Source organism: Salarias fasciatus, chromosome 17 (genome assembly GCF_902148845.1).
Source record: "Salarias fasciatus chromosome 17, fSalaFa1.1, whole genome shotgun sequence".
NCBI lineage: Eukaryota > Metazoa > Chordata > Actinopteri > Blenniiformes > Blenniidae > Salarias > Salarias fasciatus.
The window spans coordinates 16138287-16165147 of record NC_043761.1 but is presented as its reverse complement, the minus strand read 5'-3'; the positions used below and the strand labels follow the sequence as shown (position 1 = coordinate 16165147).

At 48.2% G+C, this 26861-nt stretch overlaps 2 protein-coding genes across 8 annotated transcripts in view; both read right to left on the bottom strand.

Moving 5' to 3' along the window:
• Positions 1–6682, bottom strand: part of lemd3 (LEM domain containing 3) — a 17936-nt gene extending 11254 nt beyond the window's left edge. For all 6 annotated transcript variants that reach the window (XR_003933312.1, XR_003933314.1, XR_003933313.1 and 3 more), the window contains exons 1-3: positions 5404–6682; positions 1360–1400; positions 421–490 (exon numbers count right to left, since the gene is read on the bottom strand). Coding sequence is in view for 3 of the 6 variants with exons in the window: in XM_030113496.1 (XP_029969356.1) it covers positions 421–490; positions 1360–1400; positions 5404–6676 (1384 nt within the window). In the remaining 3 variants the exon portion in view is untranslated. The remainder of the gene's footprint in view (positions 1–420; positions 491–1359; positions 1401–5403) is intronic.
• tmbim4 (transmembrane BAX inhibitor motif containing 4) lies at positions 608–26861 on the bottom strand. Of its 2 annotated transcripts, XM_030113501.1 has the most exons (8): positions 26671–26861; positions 22966–23074; positions 20723–20828; positions 20604–20637; positions 20419–20536; positions 20171–20216; positions 19877–20086; positions 608–623 (listed from the first exon to the last, which is right to left on the bottom strand). In XM_030113501.1, exons 1-7 carry the CDS (start codon positions 26759–26761, stop codon positions 19880–19882), a joined length of 711 nt encoding a protein of 236 aa, XP_029969361.1. In that variant the 5' UTR covers positions 26762–26861; the 3' UTR covers positions 608–623; positions 19877–19879. The 2 variants fall into 2 exon arrangements, with proteins under 2 accessions (XP_029969361.1, XP_029969360.1); XM_030113500.1 differs by lacking the exon at positions 608–623 and having other exon boundaries at positions 18721–20086.

Below are 26861 nucleotides of genomic sequence, written 5' to 3'. Positions count from 1 at the left end.
CCCGGAGGACCGTGGCTGCAGGTCAGTTGGTAGAGTGGTCATCTCACAATAAGGATGATGTTGGTTCAATTCCCCATCTCCATGGCCACCTGCCGAAGTGTCCTTGAGCAAGATACTGAACCCCGAATTGCTTTGGGCTCTGCTCGAGCAGTGTTAAAACCATTTAATGAAAGTGAAACCAGTGAGATGATGACTGATAACATTTCAATATTAGTTCAATAGAAAACTGGGACTTCGTATCTTTACCTTGTGACGCTATCTCTAGCTATACTGGGCTCACACAAGCCTGGATGTCTGTGCCTACCTGGAGTAGAACCTTGGTGTGTAAACTTAATATGCTGCTATAAATGATGGACAGCAATGATACTAACGAAGCACAGTGAATAAACCCTGGAGCCGAGGAAGAATCTGAGCACTTACCAGCAACAAAGGCTAAGTGGTCATGAAGGTTGAGCAGCAGGGTCAAGATCAACTCCTTTTCTATTTTATCCTGGAAACAAACATGCAGTCAACACATGAAAAACAACTCTTATTACACCTGAATGGTTATGTTATGAGCCTGCATTGACAGAGGCAGAGATGACATTTTATCACAGAGGGGGAACCCTGTTGTGTCTCTGCAGAGGAAGTCCTGTCACACTGACACTCACCACCGAACACTGTGCACTACACCAGGACAGGAGAAAGAACATCCCCATTCTGGGTGACAAAGGGGAACTGTAGAGCCACTATAGAGCAGCTGTAGAGTCACTATAGAGGAGCTGTAGAGTCACTATAGAGGAGATGTAGAGTCACTATAGAGGAGATGTAGAGTCACTATAGAGCAGCTGTAGAGTCACTATAGAGGAGCTGTAGAGTCACTATAGAGGAGCTGTAGAGTCACTATAGAGGAGATGTAGAGTCACTATAGAGGAGCTGTAGAGTCACTATAGAGGAGATGTAGAGCCACTATAGAGCAGCTGTAGAGCCACTATAGAGCAGCTGTAGAGTCACTATAGAGGAGCTGTAGAGTCACTATAGAGGAGATGTAGAGTCACTATAGAGGAACTGTAGAGTCACTATAGAGGAACTGTAGAGTCACTATAGAGGAGCTGTAGAGCCACTATAGAGCAGCTGTAGAGTCACTATAGAGCAGCTGTAGAGTCACTATAGAGCAGCTAATGAGTCTGGTTAGAGGGTGTTTTTAATTCAGAATTATATTCATGAGCTTGGTTTTACACGTCGGTTATAAGTTCCGACTACACGTGTAGAAAAAATTTCAAACGTTGACACCCTAACAGTCACTACACAGGAGATGCAGAGTCGTTCCAGAAGGACAGCATTATCCTGGGCTACAGTCAAAGTTAAATAGCTACTTACATAAGAAGAGTCAAAGTCTTCACCGAAGGGGTGGCTCTTAACTACAAGAGAAGAAACACAGAGTCAGAAACACAAAATGTCCATACAGCACAACAAAGAGACATCTCAGCACCAGCACAGTGAAATGGTGAGTGGCAGAGCTCAGAAACCATGACTCCCTGACACTGAAAAACTCAATATATCATACAACATCTACAACATCTACCCACTGGGAGGAGCATTCAGCCTCACCAGGCTAAATACTGGGATTAACACAAACTGCACTTTTTATGATGCTAACTGGCTTAAAAGATATGAGACACAGTGTTTCCCCTAGGATTGGCCCCTGGGGGGGGGTTAGGGGGTCGGTTGTTGTCGCTGTCATACAAAAACTCAAAATAAGGGATTTGAGTCTAAGGGCCAATCCCAATTCTCCCCCTTCCCCCTCCCCCCTCCCCCTATCACTCTCCTCCCCCCTTTAGAATAGGGCTGAGGGCCGGGGCTCTTTGCAGCACTATGAACTGGGATCCCCCTCGGCCCTTTAAGCCCCGCCGCGCTCCTATCACAACAAAAAATTATGGATATTAGAAATGATAGAAATTACATTAGAAATTACTTTTATTTTTTAATAATGGTATTATTATTTACCTTATATTTCTTTTTGAGGTTCTCCCACTTTTTTGAGGCTTGCTGGGCTGTAACTTCCCCTTCCAAGCCATTTTCTTTTATGAATTTCCTAAAGTAATACATATATGTTTATATAAACACGTTTTATTACTAACATATTATAGCTCAGACGAATAATATAATTTACTCCCACTGTGTTTTGGCGCTGTATTTTGATTTCAAAAACTTTTCTTCATTTTCACCTCTAAACTGAATCAGAAGTCGGGTTTCATCGGGGGTCCCTGTGTCAAACATATTACGTTTAAAATGTGATAAAAGATGACGTTAATACAGCAATTACTGCTCTTCAGAATGTTACAAATTTACGATTGGAAATGGTGCTACGCAACGCTAAAACGTTAATCCATGACTGGGACACTGTCACGCTAGTTTATCTATAAATTCAGTGAAGCAAATACACTTTTTATAGCTTTTTAAATAGTACACAGAAAGCAATCTTACATTTGTGCGACTCCTCGCTGGGCGCCATGTTGTTTTTTTCTGGCCAATGTGAAACTCCGCCTACCCCTATAGAGAATAGGGAGCGTCGATGCAGACTTCGCTGAAAGCGGTGAAATAGCCCTCCCCCTTACCCCTACCCCTATTCAAAAAGTAGAATTGGGAAAGCCCTGAAGCCTCGTGAACGCGCATATCATAGGGGGAGGGGTAGAATTGGGATTGGCCCATAGTATGTTTTAATCACAATATAACATATATACATATACAGAAAAAACTAAATCACTAAATTTTAATAAATAAAAAACTAAATAAATTATAATTTTTTTTATCTCTTTCTTTTTTTGTCCATATTAAGTTTCATCACGGGTCTCACTTCCCTTCGTTCTTTTATCATTTTTAACACTGCGACACGATTGAGAACAACAACAACAACACATGGCCCCGCTATACGGTCGGAATTCCCTCATGGCGCGCGTCACTTGTCATCAGAGGTGGTTCTTCTTCTGCTTCTTCATTTTATGGCTGAAATAACTGTATTTTGGCCGTAGTTTGTTGTAGAAAGTAAAACACGAGATGCACCACTGCAAACTAGTGTTTGTGTGTGTGGTGACTGGGGGGGGGGGCAGTGTGACTGTTTACAAGACGGAGGGGGGAGTGGATACAGTGGAGTGCTGCAGCGAGTGCCGACACACTGGACGCGGAAGCGACGTGCGCGCCGCGAACGTCTCGGCGCCGGCGCTTGGCTGTTCGTATTGGAGGCGTGTCTGCTGCCTGCGCTCTCCGCGCTGGTCGACTGCACTCGGCTGGATCTGTCTGCTCTCGGTTTTCACATTTAAAGAGCATTTTAAACGTTAGAACGAAGCAGAGCGGGCGCGCTGCAGAGCGGGCGCGCTGCAGAGCGGGCGCGCTGCAGAGCGGGCGCGCTGCGCGTTGTGTGCGGTCAGTCAGACAGGTTAACATGAGAGGCCATCAGAAACTCCTGCGCAGCGCTTCCTCGTCCAGTGTGTTCAGGACAGCATGTGGAGCGGTCTATATGCAGGAAAACTAAAGTTTGTGTGTAATAAAGTAACAATTATTTTAATTTAACTTCACCTTCTAGGGGGGCGGGGGTGCTGTTGGGGGGGCGGGGCACCCCCTAATATAATGGTAGGGGAAACACTGAGACAGTCAAATTCCATCATTATAAAAGACTTTGAATGTCACTTGAATAACACTGTGAAGTTAAAACCATGCTTGTAATCATACACGATCAATAATTGAAGACATCTTTGTGCAAGGGATGTCCCCGATCACACCTTTTGGCCACAACATGGTCAGAATTTTCATATTTGGGTATTGGCCCATCCCCATACTCACATTGCAGATATAGAAAAAAATATTTTTTTTTTTTTTTTGGGGGGATGGGGGGGGTCCGCATTGACATTTTTGTTAGGCTACATTAAGCGTTTCTGTATAAACACTTCACTCCCATCAGCACTGTGTTACGCCCTTGTTTTGGCCTTCTCATAAACTATCCAGCTAGTTTGACGCCACAGAGCGAGCAGACGACGTCTGGCCCCGCCTGACCACTGATGCTGATCACATGATACTTGGCGCAGACCTGGACATTCGAGGCAGGACTGGTGAGATGTTATCCACTGGACTGTTCATGCTGCTCACGGTGTGGCTGACCTTTGTTTCTGGCGGGTTGCAAACGTGCCTCATTAGATGGCAACCAAGGTAAAAAAAAGGTCAGTGAGGTGATCACCTGGGTTTGCCAATACCCAATCAATCAAAAACAGGTAAGATTGACGATGATCAGATCAGGACCAGTCCAATCAGCACATCCCTCCTGTGTCTTTTGCTTCACTTTCAGGTTTGTTGTAGCTTGACATCAGTGACCAACGCGCCACTCGGTCATATTTGAGTCTGGGAGTCATTGTGTTCAGCAGAATATTTTCATCTCAGAAGACACATTCAGTATTCATTCTGTCAAATGAATATAGCTCCTTTCTTTTTCAGGTTGTCAGGGTGAACATTACATATATAAAATGAGACATAATACAGTCCAAGAAGTTCTGTCAAACCCTGAAAAGCTAGACTTTGAAATTACATTGATAGTTTGTTTTTGAACTTTTGTTTCATTCAAAGCCAAAACCAAGACAGAACAACGTTTCGGCAGCATTCGGTCTAGATTTGATGCTAATGCTACTTCGTGACCTTTGAAGCCTGACCTGTGACCTCAGTGTTTTTATGTCTTTCAACTTAGTGAATGGATTAAAAATGGCAGGGAGATTTAAATGTAATGGAAACTCTTCCACAGTTCAGAGTGATTGTTGGACAGACCAGTTTTGGTCAGCAGGTCACATGTTTGACACCACTGCATTGAAATGGAGGAGCGGGTGAAATGAAATTCAGGCTGAAGGACACCATCCAGAAAATAAAAAGGAAGCAGCAGCGCCAAGCCCGTGACCTCCTGGTTCTCAGAAACAAAGAAATATCCCAGTGTGTCAAACATACGGCTAACGGACCAGAACCAAGCTGACAGAGGGTCCAGTGTGGCCCGGGAGATCACTCTGCAAGCTGTGAAAATGAGAAGAACACTTTGAAAGAAACTTTAGATTGATGTTTCTGTTTAACACCACTGGCGCAGCAGCAGTGGATTCAGTGGAATAAACCTTAAAGAAACACTGCTACGCAAACATGGAACAAATGGATGGACATTTACAGAGTACAACGTGTTAAAAGGTCCCTATTTCACTTTGAAAACGCCCATTTGATCATGTCACTGTTAAATAAAGATTATGTTACTGTGATATGACTGGTCCAGCCTCGTCACTGTGAGGTTTACTGGACCGCGGCAAAAAAAAGCAACATGTTAGAAGCTCATTTTGAAATGACACCAAAAGACTGAAGACCCCACCAAGCTCCCGCCAAGCCACACCTGGAGTCAGTACTTACTGACACCGGCCGCCTCGGAGGCGGCAGAGCCCCTCATCCTCAGGTAGACCAGGCCCAGCAGCAGGAAGAAGAGGCAGGCTGCAGACAGCAGCACCATGGACAGGTAGTGTGCGCTGAAGCTCCCGGAGGAGGCCGGCTCTTCTCTCTTGAACTGCTGCAGCAGCTCGTCCTCCGGGACGGACAGCTTCCTCTTCAGGGGCCCCGGGCTGTGAGAGTGGTTGGGGGTGTGATTGGAGTGGTTGGCCCGGTACGTCTGAGAGAGGCTGCTGTGGTTGCAGAAGCGTGGTCTGAGCCCAGAGCTAAACCTGCCAGGGCCCCTGGATGCTCCGTCCTCCAGGCCGTCCACATGGTTGTTCCTCGCGGCCTTCTCTCCGTGCTGGTCGTCCAGGGACAAGTAGATGGATTTCCTAGAGAAGCGCCGGCACCGCGGGTCCCCATATCTCTCCCGCTCCTCCTCGTCCTCACCTCGGCTTGCCGGCATATTCACGCCTCCGGGCGGGCTCACCTCGCCGCTCCTCTCTCGACCTCCTCCGTGTACAGAAGCCCCGCGACGCTCCGAGCGGAGCCGCTCCTCGGAGCCGAGGCCGCCGGCGGTCTCCTCGTCCGAGTCGGAGTAATCCCCCGCTAGTTTGCTGCTCTTGAGGCGGGATGAGGCACGGCCATTTAAAGAGCGAGAATTCTTCTCCGATCCTCTCTCGCTGTCGTCCTCATCGGCGGATTCATCATAGTACCGTCCCCCCGCGTCAGGGCCGGACGCGGCACTCGCTTCCCAGCCCAGGGAGACGCGCTTCTGTCCGTCCGGAGTCACCGAGCTGCGGCTTAATGCGGTCCCGGCGCCACCCGGGCTCCTCGCAGGCACGCCATGCGATGCTACGGTGCTTATCTTGGCTTGGTGTTGAGACCCGGAACTCCGGTGCGCCCTGCTGCTGTGGTCCAGGCCTTTTCTTCTCAGGGGAGTTTCAGCGTCAGATTCGTCGGAGCTGAAGCCGAGGACGGTGGACTTGTGCCCGGGTCTCCTGCCCGAGCCCAGGTGCGTGACGTCAGGACTCCCGGGCCTAAATGCCGCCGTGCCGCCGCCAGTCGCGCCGCCGGAGAAGGCCCCGCTGTTACGGGTTTTACTGGCCCTGGAACCTCGCTGTTGTTGCTCTTCGCGGAGCTTCTTAAGTTTTTTCAGATATACCGGCCGTGTTTTCTCGGTTACCGGTCCAGCACTGAAGCCGAGCCGTTTCAACTCAGAGAAAATCTCCTCATCCGTTAGCTGCATCGACGCCATCTTGAAAAAAACGTCGAGAGAAAGCAGCAAAACGGAAGTGACGTCGGTGTGAAGTGGCAGCTGGTGCGTTCAAGAACATCACGGACAAGGACATGTTCTCCAACGTTAGTGTGAAACAACAATGGAGCTACAGTGTAAAACAGTGATGCACAACAGTATGAAGCAACACTGTGAAGTTACAGTGATAAACAACAGTATGAAACAAAAATGTGAAGTTACAGCGATAAACAACAGTGTGAACCGACAGTGTAAAACAATGTGAAACAGCAGTGATAACAGTGTGAAGCTATTGAATTTTTTTTTAATATGAAATTTTTATTTTTGTCAGTCAGTGACATACATAAAAAACAAATAATCTACCATCTTTAAACTACCGCCGTGGAGCCGTAGAACAGGAGTTGGAGGCGTTGTGTTCAGTAATGAAACATGTTCAGGTCTGCCCCTTACACCCACAACCAGATGTTTAGCCCTGTGTTCCAGGACACGGAAGGAGCTGTTGCAGGGGGGCTGTAGGGGACCGTGATGTGCGTCATGGCGAATACACTCATGACACACCGAGTGAAGGCCCGCTGGCACTCCAGACACAGGCATGCCATGTTGAGTTGTGGGCACTGGGATTCCCCCGCCGCTCCAGAGTGACGTCTGGGCCACGCCGTTTTTGTCAGGACGGAGAGACTTGAATGTTGGGGCTGGTGTGTCATGAAAAGACTGCTGGGCAGCCAGGAAAAAATGAACGGTTTCCACAGCCAAAACCCACGGGTCGATAATGGTGGTGTTGGCTAAAGTCATCTGCACCCGGGGAGGCATGTGTCATAGGAACATTTCATCCATCCATCCATCCATCCATGGGTCTTCCACCGCTTCTCCGGGACCAGGTTGCGGGGGCAGCAGTCTCAGCAGAGATGCCTTCCTCCAGCTCTTCCGGGAGGATCCCAAGGCATTCCCAGGCCAGCCCAGATACATAGGCCCAATTCCAATTCTATTTTTCATCCCTCCCCCTAGCCCTAGCCCTAGCCCTTAACCCTTCCTCTCGCCCTGCCCCTTGAAACGGAGTGTCAAGGGGTAGGGCCTGAAATTCCCCCCTAAGAAATGGGACAACCCGTCGAGATCATCATACCTCATCAGTAGTCGCCCGTGACGTAGTAAAATGACACCAGTATTGTTTACAAAAGAACTTACGATGCCGTCTCCAGCTGCACTAATCTCCCTTTCCTGGGCAATTGGATTGTTTTTTCTGCTTTTTCTGTGTGCATGCATAAAAATGTTAATAATAATTCACACAAATTAGAAAGAATTCTAATTGGGCATCAAATAAAACAGCTGCTCCACTGATTAATCGAGGTAACCCAGGTACACCCAGTGGGTGTAAGCGTTTACTTAACCCCGGCCTCCTACCATGTGGAACCGGCTCCCAGTTCTGCTCTTTCTCTCGTTCAATGTAATTTCATTGTACTACTGTAATTTCATTGTATTGCTACATGCCATTGATGATTGTTCCTCTTGTAGCCCATGTACCCTGTGTTTATATATGAACTGTATGTAGATACAAGAACCTGTCTGTCCTATCTCCTTCTCTCTCTGTCCCCTCACCCCAACAGAACAGCAGAAAGCCTCCTCCTCTGAGCCTGGTTCTGCAGGGTTCTCCTCCTCTGAGCCTGGTTCTGCAGGGTTCTCCTCCTCTGAGCCTGGTTCTGCAGGGTTCTCCTCCTCTGAGCCTGGTTCTGCAGGGTTCTCCTCCTCTGAGCCTGGTTCTGCAGGGTTCTCCTCCTCTTAGCCTGGTTCTGCAGGGTTCTCCTCCTCTGAGCCTGGTTCTGCAGGGTGCTCCTCTGAGCCTGGTTCTGCAGGGTTCTCCTCCTCTGAGCCTGGTTCTGCAGGGTTCTCCTCCTCTGAGCCTGGTTCTGCAGGGTTTCTCCTCCTCTGAGCCTGGTTCTGCAGGGTTCTCCTCCTCTGAGCCTGGTTCTGCAGGGTTCTCCTCCTCTGAGCCTGGTTCTGCAGGGTTCTCCTCCTCTGAGCCTGGTTCTGCAGGGTTCTTCCTGTTAAAAGGGAGTTTTTCCTTTCCACAGTCGCTTATGCTTGCTCATGTGGATCTGTTGGGTTTCTCTGTAAAAGTGTCTAGAAACGACTATGTTTCGAGAGACAGTAGCTCAGATGGTAGAGCGGGTCGTCTTATAACTGGTAGGTTGGCGGTTTGATCCCCGCTCCCGCAGGTGTAAAACTGTCATTGTGTCCTTGGGCAAGACACTTCACCCACCTTGCCTCAGTATGAAAGTTGTGAGAGTGAATGGTTGGTTGGTGGTGGGAGGGGCCGATGGCGCAGATTGGCAGCCTGGCTTCCGTCAGTCTGCCCCAGGACAGCTGTGGCTACAGCGGTAGCTTACCACCACCCAGTATGGTGTGAATGAATAATGCAATGTAAAGTGTCTTTGAGTGTCCTGAAAAGTGCTATATAAAACCAATGCATTATTATTATTATGTTGTAATTGGCACTTCATAAAGCTGAATTGAATTGAAGAATGCATTTTATTATGCAAATGGCATTACCATCAACAGTTTTTTTTGCTCCAACATTAATAAAATAGTATAAAAATGTGAAAGGATCAAGCTGTGTGTAAACATCCACCATCGATATTGCACAACAACCAAAATAAACATTTTGGTCAAACCAGTAGTTCTGTAAAATAAAAAACATACTCTTATATATTTAACTAACCATAACAATAATAAAATGTGCAAAAGGGTCCTACACACCATGGTTGGACAAGGATTCTTTATTTGCATCTGGCAAAAAGGCTCAAAAAACACTCAGTTTTGGCTTCACTCTCTTTGTGGCACTTCTGCTCCTTTGCACTTTCCTCTTTCAAAAAGTAAAACAGGTTGTTGCTCTTCTTCCTCTTCTTATTCTTCTTCCCTGTATAAAAAGTAAAGTGAAATATGAGTGAAAAGTTATGACACAAAAGAGGGGTAGGCTACAGCTGTTATATGTGAATAAAAGCACAAGTAATCTGCTGTTGTAATCTGCTGCCAGGCTGGTTATTTTATTATGTAACGTTTTCATAATTATCTGGTTGATATGCAGCACTGTTGTGAAGGAATTATTCGTTCAAAACCCACACGTTTCATTCTTCATCAATCATATTATCCCAGCGGTGCTCGTTGATGTTAACGATACAGTCCGTGATGCTGCATAATCCTCCGGTAATGTTTACTTTACTAGCAGAGCACAAATGGCAGATTTTCGGGTGTCTTATACACTCAAAGCAGAAAAGCAGGCTGCGGTAATATCAATTCTCGATATCGGCGTGACGTCACGCACCACGTGATCTTCCTTAGTTACCAGGCCGGAGGGGCAAACAACGTGGAAGGGACCGTTACCGTAGCGACCGTAAGGGCTTGCACAGTTATTAAAACTTTTAGCGTTTTGTTGTGTTGCAGAACAAGTTTATTATTGGTCACTGGTGCCAGGTGTGGCTCACCAGTATCAGGATGGGCCGAAGCCTGAAGCTTTTAGCAAGATATAAGGCAAAGCTTCACATGGTCGGCTGGATTTGTGTCCATACAGGAACTCAGCTGATTCCTGGCTCAATAATCCAAAACAATGGCCTAGTCTGGGTTCCCAGATGTGAACCAGTACCCCATCAAAGCTCCTGGTAAGTACAAATGTTGCTATAAAAGGTGCCTATTTAAAAAAATGTATTTGACGAACGCAGTTTGATTAAAATGAGGACGCTAACAAGCTAGCATTAGCTCGCCTGCTAGCGCTTGTTTGTTACCACGTTTAAAGGAACAGGCTCATGTACTGGCACACCAGACTGTCTCTCCATGGGCAGAGATACACGGGGAAACATGGATCCCTTTATGTCTTTATATGTGTGTAATACTTAAAGTCAGTCTGGCATGCCAGGCTAACAGGCTCAGCTCACATCCGCCCATATCGAGGGTTTTCACCAACATCACGACTTGGGCGGTACCCTCGCTGCGCCGCCATATTGGAGATACTCAGTGTAAACAATCATACTGACAGTATTCACGATTGTGTGTTATGGAACAATTTGAGTGCGATCAGCCATGTCGAATGCACAAGAAAACTCATCAAAACGGACTGTAGAAGCACAGGAATATCGGGAAGGCCTTGGGTTACAAGAGAAAGCCCAATATTTCGAGAAGCTACGGTTTATTGTTGGTAAAGATCCGTAGGAGTTGGCTCCCACCTCCTGGACCCTCACTGGGGACCAGCACTTTCGTCGGGGTTGGGGTTCTAAATAATTGATTAAAACGCAAATATTACCAGGCTGATGGCTACAAATAGTGTGATAGCTGAAATATGTTTTGGTTTTTTTTTTTTTTTTACATAAAATACTTTAAAAATCTAGCACAAACTGTTTTCTTCAGGAGTAATACATCTCTTAAGGCTGGGGACAGAAAAATTCAAGTTTCTGTAGAAGCTAAACATTTATGAATGATCAAAGTAACATATGAAGTCATTAATGAGCTCAAACTGTTGCTCTGTTTCACTTACCTGACAAGAAATGTGCCGAACAAATTCGGATGTTGTCCAGATTTTTCCCTTGTAGATCTTGGTCAAGCTTTGCTGACCACAAGCGCCTCCGTTCCTCTGACAGTTTTTGGCATTCCTCACCCTGGTTTTTTATAACTTTTGGAAGTCTGTTCATTCATTCATTCATTCATTTTCTACCGCTTATCCCTTTCGGGGTCGCGGGTGGCTGGAGCCGATCCCAGCTGCTGTGGGCGAAGGCGGGGTACGCCCTGGACAGGTCGCCAGTCTGTCGCAGGGCGACATCTATATAATTCCAAATGTTTTTCTCGGTCTGACCTATTGGTACAACCAATGACACGGCAATAATTTACCATTTTTCTTGATAACGCTCTGGATCTTCCTTAGGACTCGTACTTTGTTGTGACACGGAGTACCTCCAAGATGGCGACTTCCAGGTCGATGACGCGCCTGATGACGCGTCGGGAAAACCCTCTATAGTCTAGAAACGGAAATGGCAGCTCTAAACTTTCCTTTCTTCCCTGTTACAAAGTGTGCAGAACAAACATACATGTAGTCTGATTTCGGTAGCCAGTTTTCCCGGTGTTTTGCTGTCGGCGGTTCTGTTTATAACAGCCACTTCCTCCTCCTCTCTGGTTCAGCAGCCTCGCTTGGTATCATATAAAAGGACAAGTGAGACTGTGGAGCTACATTGTTGGTGCAGTTTAACACACTACAATTCTTCACCATATATCTATATCTCAATCTATAACAAATACTGAGCAAGAACAAACTCCACACAAACGCTTTGCCTGCAGCACTGTCCGTGATTGTTTGCCCCCTCGCACTGGTTGCTAAGGACCGCACATACCCGAACGTGCTTAGTTCCCCGGATGTCCGTGGTCGAGAATAAAACGTGTCATGGTTGTGCAGAAATTAAAACAAGTTAATCGTTCACGTTACATGAGCAGATGCACTTAACGCTAACGAGCTGTCACATAACATTGCAGCGACCTTAAAATAGCGTTTTGTATTTTTTTTAACAAAAAATACTCACATTTGTAGATTTCTTTGGCTGCCGCAGATGTTTTCTTCACCATTTTGCCGGCATATCCCAGTGCAATGTGGGAAATTTCACATAGCCCTCGTTTTCTAGTGTGCCCCCGGAAAATTTCCGTGTCGAGGGCCAGATAGCCCTCGCACTCCGCCCTCCCCCTCGGTCTGAAGTAGAATTGGGACACCACTACCACTTCACGTGAACGTGCAAAACGAAGGGTTAGGGCCGAGGGCGAGGGCTGAGGGGAGAATCAATCTCAATCTCACCATAAGTGGTGGAAGATGGATGGATGGACGGATGGATGGATGGACGGATGGACGGATGGACGGATGGTCACATCATTCAGTGAGAGAAACACATCTCCTTCTGACACCTCTGTTCTCTTTGGCAGAACAAAGACGGAAACACGCAGTCATACTGGCTGTTTCTCTTTTCAAAAGCAACTTCTGAGCAGAATCTGGAAGTGGTGGCGAGTTTGCTCTGAACAGGATTCCTATTATTTTATTAACAAATCTGAAAAATTGTCACTAAGTTTCATAATACGTGATTTGGCAAACAGTGGATTTGTGTGAGTAAAGCATTTTTGTTTATGAGACATTGCTGGTTTCTGTACAGTTGATCTGAAGGCTGATCCAAACAGCTTTACACAGTAAGACATACAAGAAAGAAGAAGAAAACAGTATATAACGTGCAAAGCCCATCATTCAACAGGTCTCGTGATTTGTACAGGATTGCCAGTGACTTTCAAATCTTATCTTTATATAATCATGGACACTTTATCATGACACTCATTCTGTGGTGCTAAAACATACTTGTACATATTTGTATATATTATAGCTCCTAAGTACTATTTTATACTATAACAGTATAACATAAATCTCTTAAGATTTACGTTGTACCTATATAAATTCAGTTCTTTTTCTTCTTTTAGATTTCTATTTTTATTCTTTTTAAGATTTGCACTATTGTTTATTCTTATTCTTTATTTGCACATTTCAGCACTTTTTTGCACACCCTGTATAAATTTCTCTGTGGTGAGATAAATAAAGTCTATTCTGTTCTCTCAGTGTTTTTTCGTGATAGTTTGTGGTCAATCACAACCCCAAGGAACTTCACTTCAAAAACAATTTTTCATTTACAGATTTTCAACTAATATCATAATATGTTTCTTTTTGTTTTCCAAAAATCCAGAAATCTATATTTTTAATACTCAGAGATAATTTATTCATATCTAACCATTATTTAAGGATTTTTAATTCCCTTTCAATATTATTCAGTTCTTCCTTCAGGTTTCTTGAACGACAAAACAAATTAATGTCATCTCCAAAAATAACAAACTTCAGCACATCTGTGACTTTGCAAATGTCATTAATATACAGTAGAAATACCTTTGGACCAATGACAGAGCTCTGGGGTACTCCACACATGCTCCCCTTCAATCCTGATAGTATCGTTAATTTGTACAAACTGCTGTCTTTTTGTAGTCAACCTTGTTTGTTTGTTTGTTTTATTGAGATCCCCATTCGCTCCTGTTAAAACAGTTGCTATTCTTCCTGGGGTCTAAACTTCATCAGAAATATTTCTGCACCAACACTGAGCATCACGTCAACAACAGGATGTACAGACAACATTCATACCGACAACAACACGACTTTCAACAAAGACGACATTAACAAAAACAAAACAATATCAAAACAGACGAAACAGCTCACCATTATACAATCATAAATAACCAGTTCCATATGTTGTTCCTGAGTCAGTCAAAATAGTCTCATTTGTTTACAAAAATAACTTGTGTGCATCTGTGGAATCAAAAACTGCGGCGGACGGTTCCAGGCCGCCGCTGCTCTGCAGTGCACCGATCTGTGACTGGATCGACAGACAGGAAACAGAAACATCCCTCAGCTGTTTGACGGTAGAATGCTGAAGCACATCACTGAACAAGGTCCGCTTATTGTAGAGTATTGCTGGTGTTCTTGTAATTATAATATTTCTAATAAATTTTGTGAGAGAATAATTTATTCTACTTTCTACTCTCAGCCCTGCCAGCTGGTTCTGCGTGTCTTCAATGCTCGTCCTAAAGGAACAGTTCAGGACGAGCCGAGCTGCTTTGTTTTGTGCAACTTGAAGTTTATTGATATTAGTTTCAGCAGCGGCTGACCAAATAACGGAACAATAATCTAAATGACACAAAACTTTTGATTCAACCAAAATCTTTCTTATTCGGTGTGGTACACATTTTCTACAATTTCGAACTGCTGCCAAACTTCTGCCCATTTTATTCAGTATCAGTTGTATTTGCTGATCCCAGGCCAGCCGGCCGTCCACCGTCACTCCAGCAGCTCGGCCTCAGCGACTTGTTCCAGGACGGAGCTTCCTACAGACAAACGCAAAACAGGAGAGTCTTTTAAACAATATGATGAACCTGTGACCATGCATTTAGATTCCTCAGCATTAATTACCAACTTATTTTCATTGATCTACTGATTCTACTGATTTTAATTCATTATTCAGTCGTGTATTCAAGTCTACAATATTGTCACCAGACACATAAATAGTTGAATCATCTGCATATAGAACAAGAGTGGCATGCTCCAAAATAAAAGGCAAATCGTTTGTAAAAATGGAAAATAACAACGGTCCTAGACAGCTCCCTTGCAGCACTCCACATGAGAGAGGCCTCGTCTCAGAATAACTACCATTAAACAATACGCTATAATCTCTGTTAATAAGGCAACTTTTAATCCATAGAATTGCAGAGTTTTTAAAACCATAACAACTTCGCTTTTCCAACATTAAATCATGATCAAGTAAGTCAAACGCTGCACTCAGATCAGGCAATACAGTCCCAATTAATTTCCCTTTATCAATATCATTTGACCAATCATCCGTCCTCTGAGCTAAGGCAGTCGTTGTGGAGCGCCCTTTCTTATACGCATGTTGACACGGTGAATTCAAACCATTTTTACAAAAATAATGAGTGATTTGATCATAAACTATCTTTTCCATAATTTTACTCAAAATGGGCAAAATACTAACAGGCCTACTGTTTTTCCCAGAAAAGGGTTCTTTAGTGTTTTTCGGAATAGGAACGATTTGAGCTGTTTTCCATTTGACAGGGCATTTACATTTTTCTAAACAATTAAATTATGATCACTGAAACCAACACCAGTTGAAACTGCTTTAGAACATGAATCTGTTGCATTGGTGAAAAGCAAATCAATACATGTCGCGGTTTGTGTCCCATCAGACTTATAGGTGACTCTTGTTGGTTTTGTAACTACTTGTGACAAGTTGCAAGTATCTGTCGTAGCCCGCAACTTGTCTTTAAAGAGCAGTTGTTCAAGCTCCAATCAATATTTAGGTCACCTAAAAAATAGATCTCAGTATTTATATCACATACTTTGTCCAACATGCCACAGATCCGATCTGAACAGACTATAGGTGCATTGGGTGGCCGATAGCAACAGCCAATCAGGATGGGCTTAATGTGTGGTAACTGCACTTCCAACCACAGCGCTTCAACACCAATGCAACCAAGGTCGAGTCTAGTTTTAACTGGTATTTGGTCCTGTACATAAAAAGCCACTCCACCACCTTTTATATTTCTGTCATATCTGTACATAAAGTATGCGTTTACATGCAGCATGGAGTTGTCTATAGTTGCATCCAAATGTGTTTCAGATGTTGCCAAAATGTGCAAGTTCTTGTTTCCAGGAAGCACAGTAACATCTTGAATCTTATTCCGTAGACTACAGATATTTAAATCAGCTATTTTCAAACCATTTTGTGAAAGTACTTTATCCCTCACCATTACATATTTTACTCAAACCTTTCATCCAACAGTTATTTACTGAAGAGCTATCACATAAACAAAATAAACAGCAAAGACACACACACAAAGACACACATTGATACACATACACACATCTGCACACCCCTTTTGCCAACATTTGTAAGTGACAACTAAATAGGATGTGTAACCAACCCAGACTTACTTTTTACTCTTTACCTCTGTGGTTATTATTTCATCCTTCAAGACGGTCATTATTATCTTCGACTGTCTGACATAATTTTAACCAAATAATTTAACCAATAATTTTAACATAGAAATAATGGAGCAGTCTTAAATAAATGTTTACGTCACAGCCGCATGCACAATGTCAATTCCTGTGTTTTGTCATCAGCGTTCATCACCTTGGTTTCGCATTTCCGGTTCAACCACAGTCTTGAAGAAAGTCTCTGCGGTGAGACGGTCCATAAACTTCATGATCTCTTCTTTAAAAGTCACAATCCGAGTGGCTGGGTGTCTGATCCCACGCTTCACGCCTGCGCTCCACAATTTGTTCCTCACGTCACGGAATCGCGCCCTGGCCCTCGCCGTCTCCGCAGTGAAGTCAGGAAAGATGCGCAGCTTCATTCCATGAATCTCCAACAGCTTTTCTCTCTTTGCAACTCGCAAAATCTCCTCTCTGGTTTCCAGTCTGTGCATCCTTACGATCATTGCGCGCTGTCCAGATTGCCAAGAGTCCACTGTGCCCCGCAGACCAGACTCCTCCACTTCCTCAGTCATATTCTGTGGTCTGCAGTATCGAAGGCTTTCTGCAGTTCAGTGGAATATTCATTGTTTTCGGGTATCTGTGCAGTGTCTTCTGCCATCTGCATTATTGAATGAGCAGTTGTTCTGTTTTCACTAAATGCAAACTGATGTTCACGGATGTTCTATGGTTAGAGATGAATGAATCCAGTATTTCCAAACCGGAGGAAGAGGCGATGTTGGTCTGCAGGGCTTATCCCCACTCTGATGTATTGAATGACCTCAGCTGGCTTCATGTTATCAGGGAAGACACCCTTTTGAAAGACAAATGAAATACTGCACATGTGTGAGCGGCCTCTCAGCATGATGGATGACTTCCTTACTGTCCACCATACCAGTGGAATTTATGTCTGTTAATCTTTTGTTCTTTAGTTTCAGTCACATCACTTTCATGAACTCCCTGGATAAAAGTTGAACTGATATCAGAATCTATCAGGTCAGGCTGATCGTGTTTATCACCAGTGGCCCAAAGCAGGGCCAACACCCACAAATAGTCCTTAGATTTTTCAACAATAGTCTTTAAATTCTCGAGAGCAGTGTTAGATGTATTTATAAAATAATTTTGAAGTTCACAACAATACCTATTATGATTTCCTGGATAATGTTATTTATTATTTTCCAAGTCCTTTGGATGTTATTTTAACTCTCCTCCAGTATTGTACTATTGTAGTCCTTGTTCTGTTGTCTCATGATAGACATCAATTTATTTTTATACAACTTGTATTTTTCTTCACTTTCACTTGATCTTAGTTGTAAAAAACTTGTATAGAGTCAATTTTTCTTCTTACATGCTTCTTGTAGACCTTTCGTCATCCATGGATGTGCTGTATGTTTGTCTTTCGACCAAAACTCAGCTGGACGCGGAGCGCCACCCGGTGGACGCGGAGCGCCACCCGGTGGACGCGGAGCGCCACCCGGTGGACGCGGAGCGCCACCCGGTGGATGTGGCGCATGCAGACAAGTGGAGACAAAGACTCGCTTCCTGATACACTGCAGCAAATATCAACACGGAGTTTCTCTCCAAAATAAATAAATAAAATAATAAATGAAGTCACAGACTTTGATTTCCCATCAAGTTAATACAACACAGAGAGAACCATGGATGATGATTCATCGGGGGGGGGGGTGTCCACCATGGAAGCAGGTCCCCCAGAGAGGTGGGGAGGGGGGGGTCCACCATGGAAGCGGATCCCCCAGAGAGGTGGGGGGGGGGGGGCCCACCATGGAAGCGGACCCCCAGAGAGGTGGGGGGGGGGGTCCACCATGGAAGCGGATCCCCCAGAGCGGTGGGGGTGTGTGTGGGGGGGGGTCCACCATGGAAGCGGACCCCCAGCGAGCGGCTTACTGGAGCATTCCCAGCAGTCCCGCTGCAGTTGGATCAGCAGTGTTCCGGTCAGAGGTGCATCTCGTCTCTGAGGGCCGGCAGAGCGGATCCAGAAGCTTCTGTACCGGCTGCATGGCCTGAAAGCCGATTTCTTCTTTCTGGAATTCTTCTCTGATGCAGTTTTTCTGCGCCCAGCCGTTCAGGACATGTCTGTGAGCTTCCAGACGTTGATAGATTCTGAGCTTTTCATATGTGGAAGCGCCGACACTCAGACCAGGCGGCAGGCCGGACCGAGGCGTCAGAGCTCCAGTCTTTACTTCTGAGGCCGTATTAATCTATATTACTGATTTGTTGATGATTCAGCCAAATACCGGCCCCTGGCCTCTTGATGAGTTTTTTTTAATTGGACTTGGAATGAAATGAAGGAAACAGGAGTTTTCCCTAATAATTGGATAATTGAGCTGCAGTGGAAACACAGACCGTCCCTCAGCAGGAGGAAAACACTCAGACATGTTGGAAGCTGGAGTTCTGATGTTTCAACCACAGCCAGTGTGACTTCATGGAGGAACGACAGTTTTTCTTCTTGTGCAAAACGTGACCTTTATTCCACAGCAGTTACAGAATCACAACAAGCACAGAAACAAAGCACATGTCAGAAGCGTTTCCTTCCCTCAGCGACAGAGATCACATTCTACCAGGAGAGAGCTGCTGAGCAGGAACTCATCAGCAAAAGCACAAAGACATTCAGCGCCAAACACGTCTAACTGAAAATAACAGATGATGAATAAAGCTCTGTTCAATTTCTGAAACTCAGAAAATAAATAGCAACACTGCCACATTTATTATCAAATCAACACTTTTTCTGTAGTATCAGGCTGCTTCATTTCATCTCTTTAATCAAGTCCAATTAATTCACTCCTGGATGAGCCAGGCCCTCAGGGCGTCAGGGAGAGCCGGGCTGTGGAGGAAGGCTCTGTCCTCAAAGGAGTCCAACTCATCTCGCTCTGATCCTCATCCTGACGTCAAATCCTGACTTTCCCCTCGTTTCAAAGCTAAATATTCATTTACTTACAGGAGCTTCATCCATGTTTCAGAAGAATTCAAACTTCACATTTCCATGTAAACTTGTGACAGAAGCAGAACGGGTGAGAAGTGACGAGAGCAGAGCAGCAGAGGGCTCCGAGGAACGTGGAGAAACCAGGAAGTACTGCTTTCTCTTGATGGAACCCTTTAGGATGGAATTTACAGGCTCTGGGGGACCAGAGCGGCCCCAGGGGGGGGACCGGAGCGGCCCCAGGGGGGGGGCCGGAGCGGCCCCGGAGCGGCCCCGGAGCGGCCCCGGAGCGGCCCCGGAGCGGCCCCGGAGCGGCCCCGGAGCGGCCCCAGGGGGGGGACCGAAGCGGCCCCAGAGCGGCCCCGGAGCGGCCCCGGAGCGGCCCCGGAGCGGCCCCGGAGCGGCCCCGGAGCGGCCCCGGGGGGGGGACCGGAGCGGCCCCGGAGCGGCCCCGGAGCGGCCCCGGAGCGGCCCCGGGGGGGGGGACCGGAGCGGCCCCGGAGCGGCCCCGGAGCGGCCCCGGGGGGGGGGGACCGGAGCGGCCCCGGAGCGGCCCCGGAGCGGCCCCGGAGCGGCCCCGGGGGGGGGACCGGAGCGGCCCCGGAGCGGCCCCGGAGCGGCCCCGGGGGGGGGGGGACCGGAGCGGCCCCGGAGCGGCCCCGGTGCTGGGACGTGGCGCTCAGTGCTTCTTCATGGAGTTGAGGATCCGCAGCACGTACAGGAAGAGGTTGACGATGTCCAGGTAGAGGTTGATGGAGGCCAGGATGTGCTCTTCAGGAGACAGCTGCTTCATCAGCAGGTGGGTGTCGTAGATGATGAATCCGCAGAAGACCACGGCTCCGGCTCCGGAGACCAGCAGGTCCGCAGTGTCCGAGTGGAAGAACAACTGAAACAGGAAGAAGGACACACCCGGGCGTCAGGACAAAAAACCTCAACAGGTGAGAAGCAGAGGCCGTTTCAGCCCACTCACCCCCATGAAGCTGCAGACGATGAGGATCCAGAGCAGGGAGAACAACCTGCAGGACGGAGCACAGGAGAGCAGGTGAGGCAGAGGCAGGCAGCTTTTCAGTCAGAGTGAGGACAGACACGGGGACTGTCCAGCATCTGTCCTAACACTCTTTAATGGAGCTAGAATCTTACTGTTTGTGTAAAGGCGTTTCTAAACCGAGGTGGTCTGAAGACGTGTCAGTCGGTCCTGATCCGACCCGGGACACTCACCCTGCTCCCATCTTGCTGAAGTCCCTCTTGGACTGGAAGGTGTAGGCCGTCAGTCCGGCGAACACGGTGAAGGTGAGGAACAAGGCCTGCAGGACCGTGGTGTACTCGTAGAAGGTCACTGTGGAGACGGAGAGTGAGGACGTCTCGCAGCAGCCCCGAGGAGGACTCCGGACAGGAGGACTTACCGGTCGTAGCCACGGAGACGGACTCCAGCAGAGTCTGAAAGGAAGACGGAAAAGCACAAGTCAAGAAGCTACCGCAGCAACAGCAGGGGGACAGGGGACAGGGGACAGGGGACACCTACAAAGACCAGCAGCAGGTACAGGTTGACGGGATGCTGGTGTCTGTACACGGCCAGGGCCAGCAGAACCGCCAGGGAGCACAGGGCCAGGACCAGGACCAGCGCGGGACTGAGGACGAAACCAGAGATCCGTCAGAGACCGTCTCACTGGGGACGGACGGGAGACATCCAGTCACACCACAACCCGGGTTTTTCTCTTTGACAATTTGTAAATTGATTTTTGGTACAAATATCGATTTTTTTTTCATCTCAAAAAGTAAATAATTCATTCAGTCATAGGTTTAGACGGCAGGTTGGAAAAAGGTCCCACTTCTGTCCAGCAGGGGGCGAAAGCTTCCCTGAGCTGAGTCACCATGTCTGAGTGACAGAACTGCAGACAGTCCGAGTGTGTTGTTGTTGTTGTTGTTGTTGTTGTTGTTGTTGTGCTGGAGACAGTCAGAGTGTGTGTTTGTGTTGTTGTTGTTGTTGTTGTTGTTGTTGTTGTGAAGCTGGAGACAGTCCGAGTGTGGTGTTGTTGTTGTTGTTGTGAAGCTGGAGACAGTCCGAGTGTGGTGTTGTTGTTGTTGTTGTTGTTGTTGTTGTTGTTGTTGTTGTTGTTGTGAAGCTGGAGACAGTCCGAGTGTGGTGTTGTTGTTGTTGTTGTTGTTGTTGTTGTGAAGCTGGAGACAGTCCGAGTGTGGTGTTGTTGTTGTTGTTGTGAAGCTGGAGACAGTCCGAGTGTGGTGTTGTTGTTGTTGTTGTTGTTGTTGTTGTGAAGCTGGAGACAGTCCGAGTGTGGTGTTGTTGTTGTTGTTGTTGTTGTTGTTGTTGTGAAGCTGGAGACAGTCAGAGTGTGTTGTTGTTGTTGTTGTTGTGAAGCTGGAGACAGTCAGAGTGTGTTGTTGTTGTTGTTGTTGTGAAGCTGGAGACAGTCAGAGTGTGTTGTTGTTGTTGTTGTTGTTGTTGTTGTTGTGAAGCTGGAGACAGTCAGAGTGTGTTGTTGTTGTTGTTGTTGTTGTTGTTGTTGTTGTTGTTGTTGTTGTGAAGCTGGAGACAGTCAGAGTGTTGTTGTTGTTGTGGAGCTGGAGACAGTCAGAGTGTGTTGTGTTGTTGTTGTTGTGAAGCTGGAGACAGTCAGTGTGTTGTTGTTGTTGTGGAGCTGGAGACAGTGTTGTTGTTGTTGTTGTTGTGGAGCTGGAGACAGTGTTGTTGTTGTTGTTGTTGTGGAGCTGGAGACAGTGTTGTTGTTGTTGTTGTTGTGGAGCTGGAGACAGTGTGTTGTTGTTGTTGTCGTTGTCCCGGCCCGTTGCGGTGACAGGAATGTGTTGTGGTGAACTTCTGTTGTTTCCTGCAGATGAAGCACTGGAGCAGCAGGACCTCCAGGTCTGACCGGTTCAGACGGTGCTTAGAGCGCTCTTCACACCGCATGAACACATTCACCCATTCACCCATTCACACACCGGTGAATGCTGCCATGCAAGGCACATCCACTTCAGCGTACAGACAGCGGAGAATTGAACCAACAACCTCCGATGATAAGACGACTCCTCCCCTGCGCGCAGGGCTCTGGACCGCTCGCCCCTCCAGAGGTATTCTAACCTGCAGCTCAGCCCAACTTCACCGAACACACCACTGCATTCACCCCCCCGACACTCGCCTCTCCTCAGGGAACTACAGTTCCTTCATGTCCTGAGGCTGGACCAGGAGGCTGGACCAGGAGGCTGGACCAGGAGGCTGGACCAGGAGGCTGGACCAGGAGGCTGGACCAGGTGGCTGGACCAGGAGGCTGGACCAGGAGGCTGGACCAGGAGGCTGGACCAGGAGGCTGGACCAGGAGGCTGGACCAGGTGGCTGGACCAGGAGGCTGGACCAGGAGGCTGGACCAGGAGGCTGGACCAGGAGGCTGGACCAGGTGGCTGGACCAGGAGGCTGGACCAGGAGGCTGGACCAGGAGGCTGGACCAGGTGGCTGGACCAGGAGGCTGGACCAGGAGGCTGGACCAGGAGGCTGGACCAGGAGGCTGGACCAGGTGGCTGGACCAGGAGGCTGGACCAGGAGGCTGGACCAGGAGGCTGGACCAGGAGGCTGGACCAGGTGGCTGGACCAGGAGGCTGGACCAGGAGGCTGGACCAGGAGGCTGGACCAGGAGGCTGGACCAGGTGGCTGGACCAGGAGGCTGGACCAGGTGGCTGGACCAGGAGGCTGGACCAGGTGGAGGACCGTCACAGGGAGGGTTCTCTCCTCAGCTAGAACCTGCTGCTGCTCACCTGCTGTGGACGAACTCCCTGATGGTCTGAGAGAACATGAAGAGGGCGGAGACGGCCGTGGTGAGGACCAGCTGCAGGCTGAGCAGGGAGTACACCTTCCTCAGGAAGTCTGGCGAAGAGACACAGCAGAGACACACTGTCCACATCTGTCCACAGGTTGTCAAAAACACAATAACAACAACCGAAGACACGATGAGCAGTGGACAGAGATGGGACCAGAGGACAGAGATGGGACCAGAGGACAGAGATGGGACCAGAGGACAGAGATGGACCAGAGGACAGAGATGAAGACAGTGATGGGACCAGAGGACAGAGATGGACCAGAGGACAGAGATGAAGACAGTGATGGGACCAGAGGACAGAGATGGACCAGAGGACAGAGATGAAGACAGTGATGGGACCAGAGGACAGAGATGGACCAGAGGACAGAGATGGGACCAGAGGACAGAGATGGGACCAGAGGACAGAGATGGGACCAGAGGACAGAGATGGACCAGAGGACAGAGATGAAGACAGTGATGGGACCAGAGGACAGAGATGAACCAGAGGACAGAGATGAAGACAGTGATGGGACCAGAGGACAGAGATGAACCAGAGGACAGAGATGAAGACAGTGATGGGACCAGAGGACAGAGATGGACCAGAGGACAGAGATGGGACCAGAGGACAGAGATGGGACCAGAGGACAGAGATGGACCAGAGGACAGAGATGGGACCAGAGGACAGAGATGGGACCAGAGGACAGAGATGAAGACAGTGATGGGACCAGAGGACAGAGATGGACCAGAGGACAGAGATGAAGACAGTGATGGGACCAGAGGACAGAGATGGACCAGAGGACAGAGATGAAGACAGTGATGGGATCAGAGGACAGAGATGGGACCAGAGGACAGAGATGGAACCAGAGGACAGAGATGGACCAGAGGACAGAGATGGGACCAGAGGACAGAGATGGGACCAGAGGACAGAGATGAAGACAGTGATGGGACCAGAGGACAGAGATGGACCAGAGGACAGGGATGAAGACAGTGATGGGACCAGAGGACAGAGATGGGACCAGAGGACAGAGATGGGACCAGAGGACAGAGATGGACCAGAGGACAGAGATGGGACCAGAGGACAGAGATGAAGACAGTGATGGGACCAGAGGACAGAGATGGACCAGAGGACAGAGATGGGACCAGAGGACAGAGATGGGACCAGAGGACAGAGATGGACCAGAGGACAGAGATGGGACCAGAGGACAGAGATGGGACCAGAGGACAGAGATGAAGACAGTGATGGGACCAGAGGACAGAGATGGGAACAGAGGACAGAGACGGGACCAGAGGACAGAGATGAAGACAGTGATGGGACCAGAGGACAGAGATGGGAACAGAGGACAGAGACGGGACCAGAGGACAGAGATGAAGACAGTGATGGGACCAGAGGACAGAGACGGGACCAGAGGACAGAGACGGGACCAGAGGACAGAGATGGACCAGAGGACAGAGATGGGACCAGAGGACAGAGATGGACCAGAGGACAGAGATGGGACCAGAGGACAGAGATGGACCAGAGGACAGAGATGGGACCAGAGGACAGAGATGGACCAGAGGACAGAGATGGGACCAGAGGACAGAGATGAAGACAGTGATGGGATCAGAGGACAGAGATGGGACCAGAGGACAGAGATGGGACCAGAGGACAGAGATGGGACCAGAGGACAGAGATGGGACCAGAGGACAGAGATGGACCAGAGGACAGAGATGGGACCAGAGGACAGAGATGGACCAGAGGACAGAGATGGGACCAGAGGACAGAGATGGACCAGAGGACAGAGATGGGACCAGAGGACAGAGATGGGACCAGAGGACAGAGATGGACCAGAGGACAGAGATGGGACCAGAGGACAGAGATGGACCAGAGGACAGAGATGGGACCAGAGGACAGAGATGAAGACAGTGATGGGATCAGAGGACAGAGATGGAACCAGAGGACAGAGATGGGACCAGAGGACAGAGATGGGACCAGAGGACAGAGATGGGACCAGAGGACAGAGATGGACCAGAGGACAGAGATGGGACCAGAGGACAGAGATGGGACCAGAGGACAGAGATGAAGACAGTGATGGGACCAGAGGACAGAGATGGGAACAGAGGACAGAGACGGGACCAGAGGACAGAGATGAAGACAGTGATGGGACCAGAGGACAGAGACGGGACCAGAGGACAGAGACGGGACCAGAGGACAGAGATGAAGACAGTGATGGGACCAGAGGACAGAGACGGGACCAGAGGACAGAGACGGGACCAGAGGACAGAGACGGGACCAGAGGACAGAGACGGGACCAGAGGACAGAGATGAAGACAGTGATGGGACCAGAGGACAGAGACGGGACCAGAGGACAGAGACGGGACCAGAGGACAGAGATGAAGACAGTGATGGGACCAGAGGACAGAGACGGGACCAGAGGACAGAGACCACCAGCAGGACAGAAAGCGGTGAGCTGCATGGAGTGAACTGCAGGGTGAAAGTCAGTCAGCAGACAGAACCACTAACATCTGGTGACAGAACAGTCCTGCGTGGCACCGTGGGTTCTGAAGGAGCTTGTTATGGACGGTGTCTGACTGGCAGCTTCGGAAAAGCAGGAGACGCCTCCTTTAAAGACGGCACTCAAAGATAACCGGGCTGTTTCTGTTTTGCCTCTTATGCCAGTGGTCGTCACCACCTTTCACGATGGCACTGCTGGCTGAACATAAAAAACCTGTACTCCGCCTGTTCTATAAGGACTAATGCAGAACAACGCTAAAACCACTATTACTAGTTTTGCTAATGTTATTTAACAAAGTTAAAAGTGGTGGGCTGTCAGCGCCTTCAAGGCCTTCTCTGCTGCCTGCATTACAGACTGATGCTTATTATATTTTGTCCATCAATACTTATTAATTCCAAGTGGTAGGTTGCCTTCCTTTCACAGCTGTCCCCTGGTGCTGCTTCCAGACATGTTTTATTCATATTAAATCATTTAACCAATCCCAGTTCAGCCATCATCTGTTGCCGGGGTCAAAGAAACCTGCCTGAGGCCTTCACTGTCCCTTCTGAGTGTCGACCAGACTGTTGGACAGTCAGACAGCAAACTGCACCAGCAGTGAAAGATTGCTTCATCAAGCCACGACGGCTGATGAGAAGAACTGGATTTGGTCTCTGATTTATTGTTCAAACCATTTTCAGGATGGACTTCTGAAGACAAGCTGGCAGAGCAAGGTGGACATGAGCTTTGATGGAAATAAAAGGACTGGTTGATGAAACTGAAGAGCACTGAACAGATTAACTGAACTCTTTTTAAAGAAAGGAGGATGGATTTCATCTGAAATAACTCAGCCCCCGGGTCTAGGACTCACCCATCCGGGTCTAGGACTCACCCATCCAGGTCTTGAACTCAGCCCCCGGGTCTAGGACTCAGCCCCCGGGTCTAGAACTCAGCCCCCGGGTCTAGAACTCAGCCCCCGGGTCTAGGACTCAGCCCCCGGGTCTAGGACTCACCCATCCAGGTCTTGAACTCAGCCCCCGGGTCTAGGACTCACCCATCCAGGTCTTGAACTCAGCCCCCGGGTCTAGAACTCAGCCCCCGGGTCTAGGAGTCAGCCCCGGGTCTAGAACTCACCCATCCGGGTCTAGAACTCACCCATCCGGGTCTAGGACTCAGCCCCCGGGTCTAGGACTCACCCATCCGGATCTGGACGCTGGCTGTCGCCACGTTGGTTCCATAGTTGAAGTCGTCCTCGATGGAGGACCGGGGGTACTTCTCACTGCTCATGGCGCTGATGGACCTTCTGCTTGTTTACCTGCAAAAACAGAGAGAGAACGTCCGGACCAAACACGGAAGACCCACCGCTACCCACAATGCTCTGCGGTTT

Coding starts and splice junctions, on each gene's coding strand:
- tmbim4 (XM_030113501.1), bottom strand. CDS start 26,761: ATGAGCAGTGAGAAGTACCCCCGGTCCTCCATCGAGGACGACTTCAAC. Junction 23,075..26,670: donor CAGCGTCCAGATCCGGATGG/GTGAGTCCTAGA, acceptor TCTCTTCGCCAG/ACTTCCTGAGGAAGGTGTAC. Junction 20,087..20,170: donor TCGTCTGCAGCTTCATGGGG/GTGAGTGGGCTG, acceptor TTCCTGTTTCAG/TTGTTCTTCCACTCGGACAC.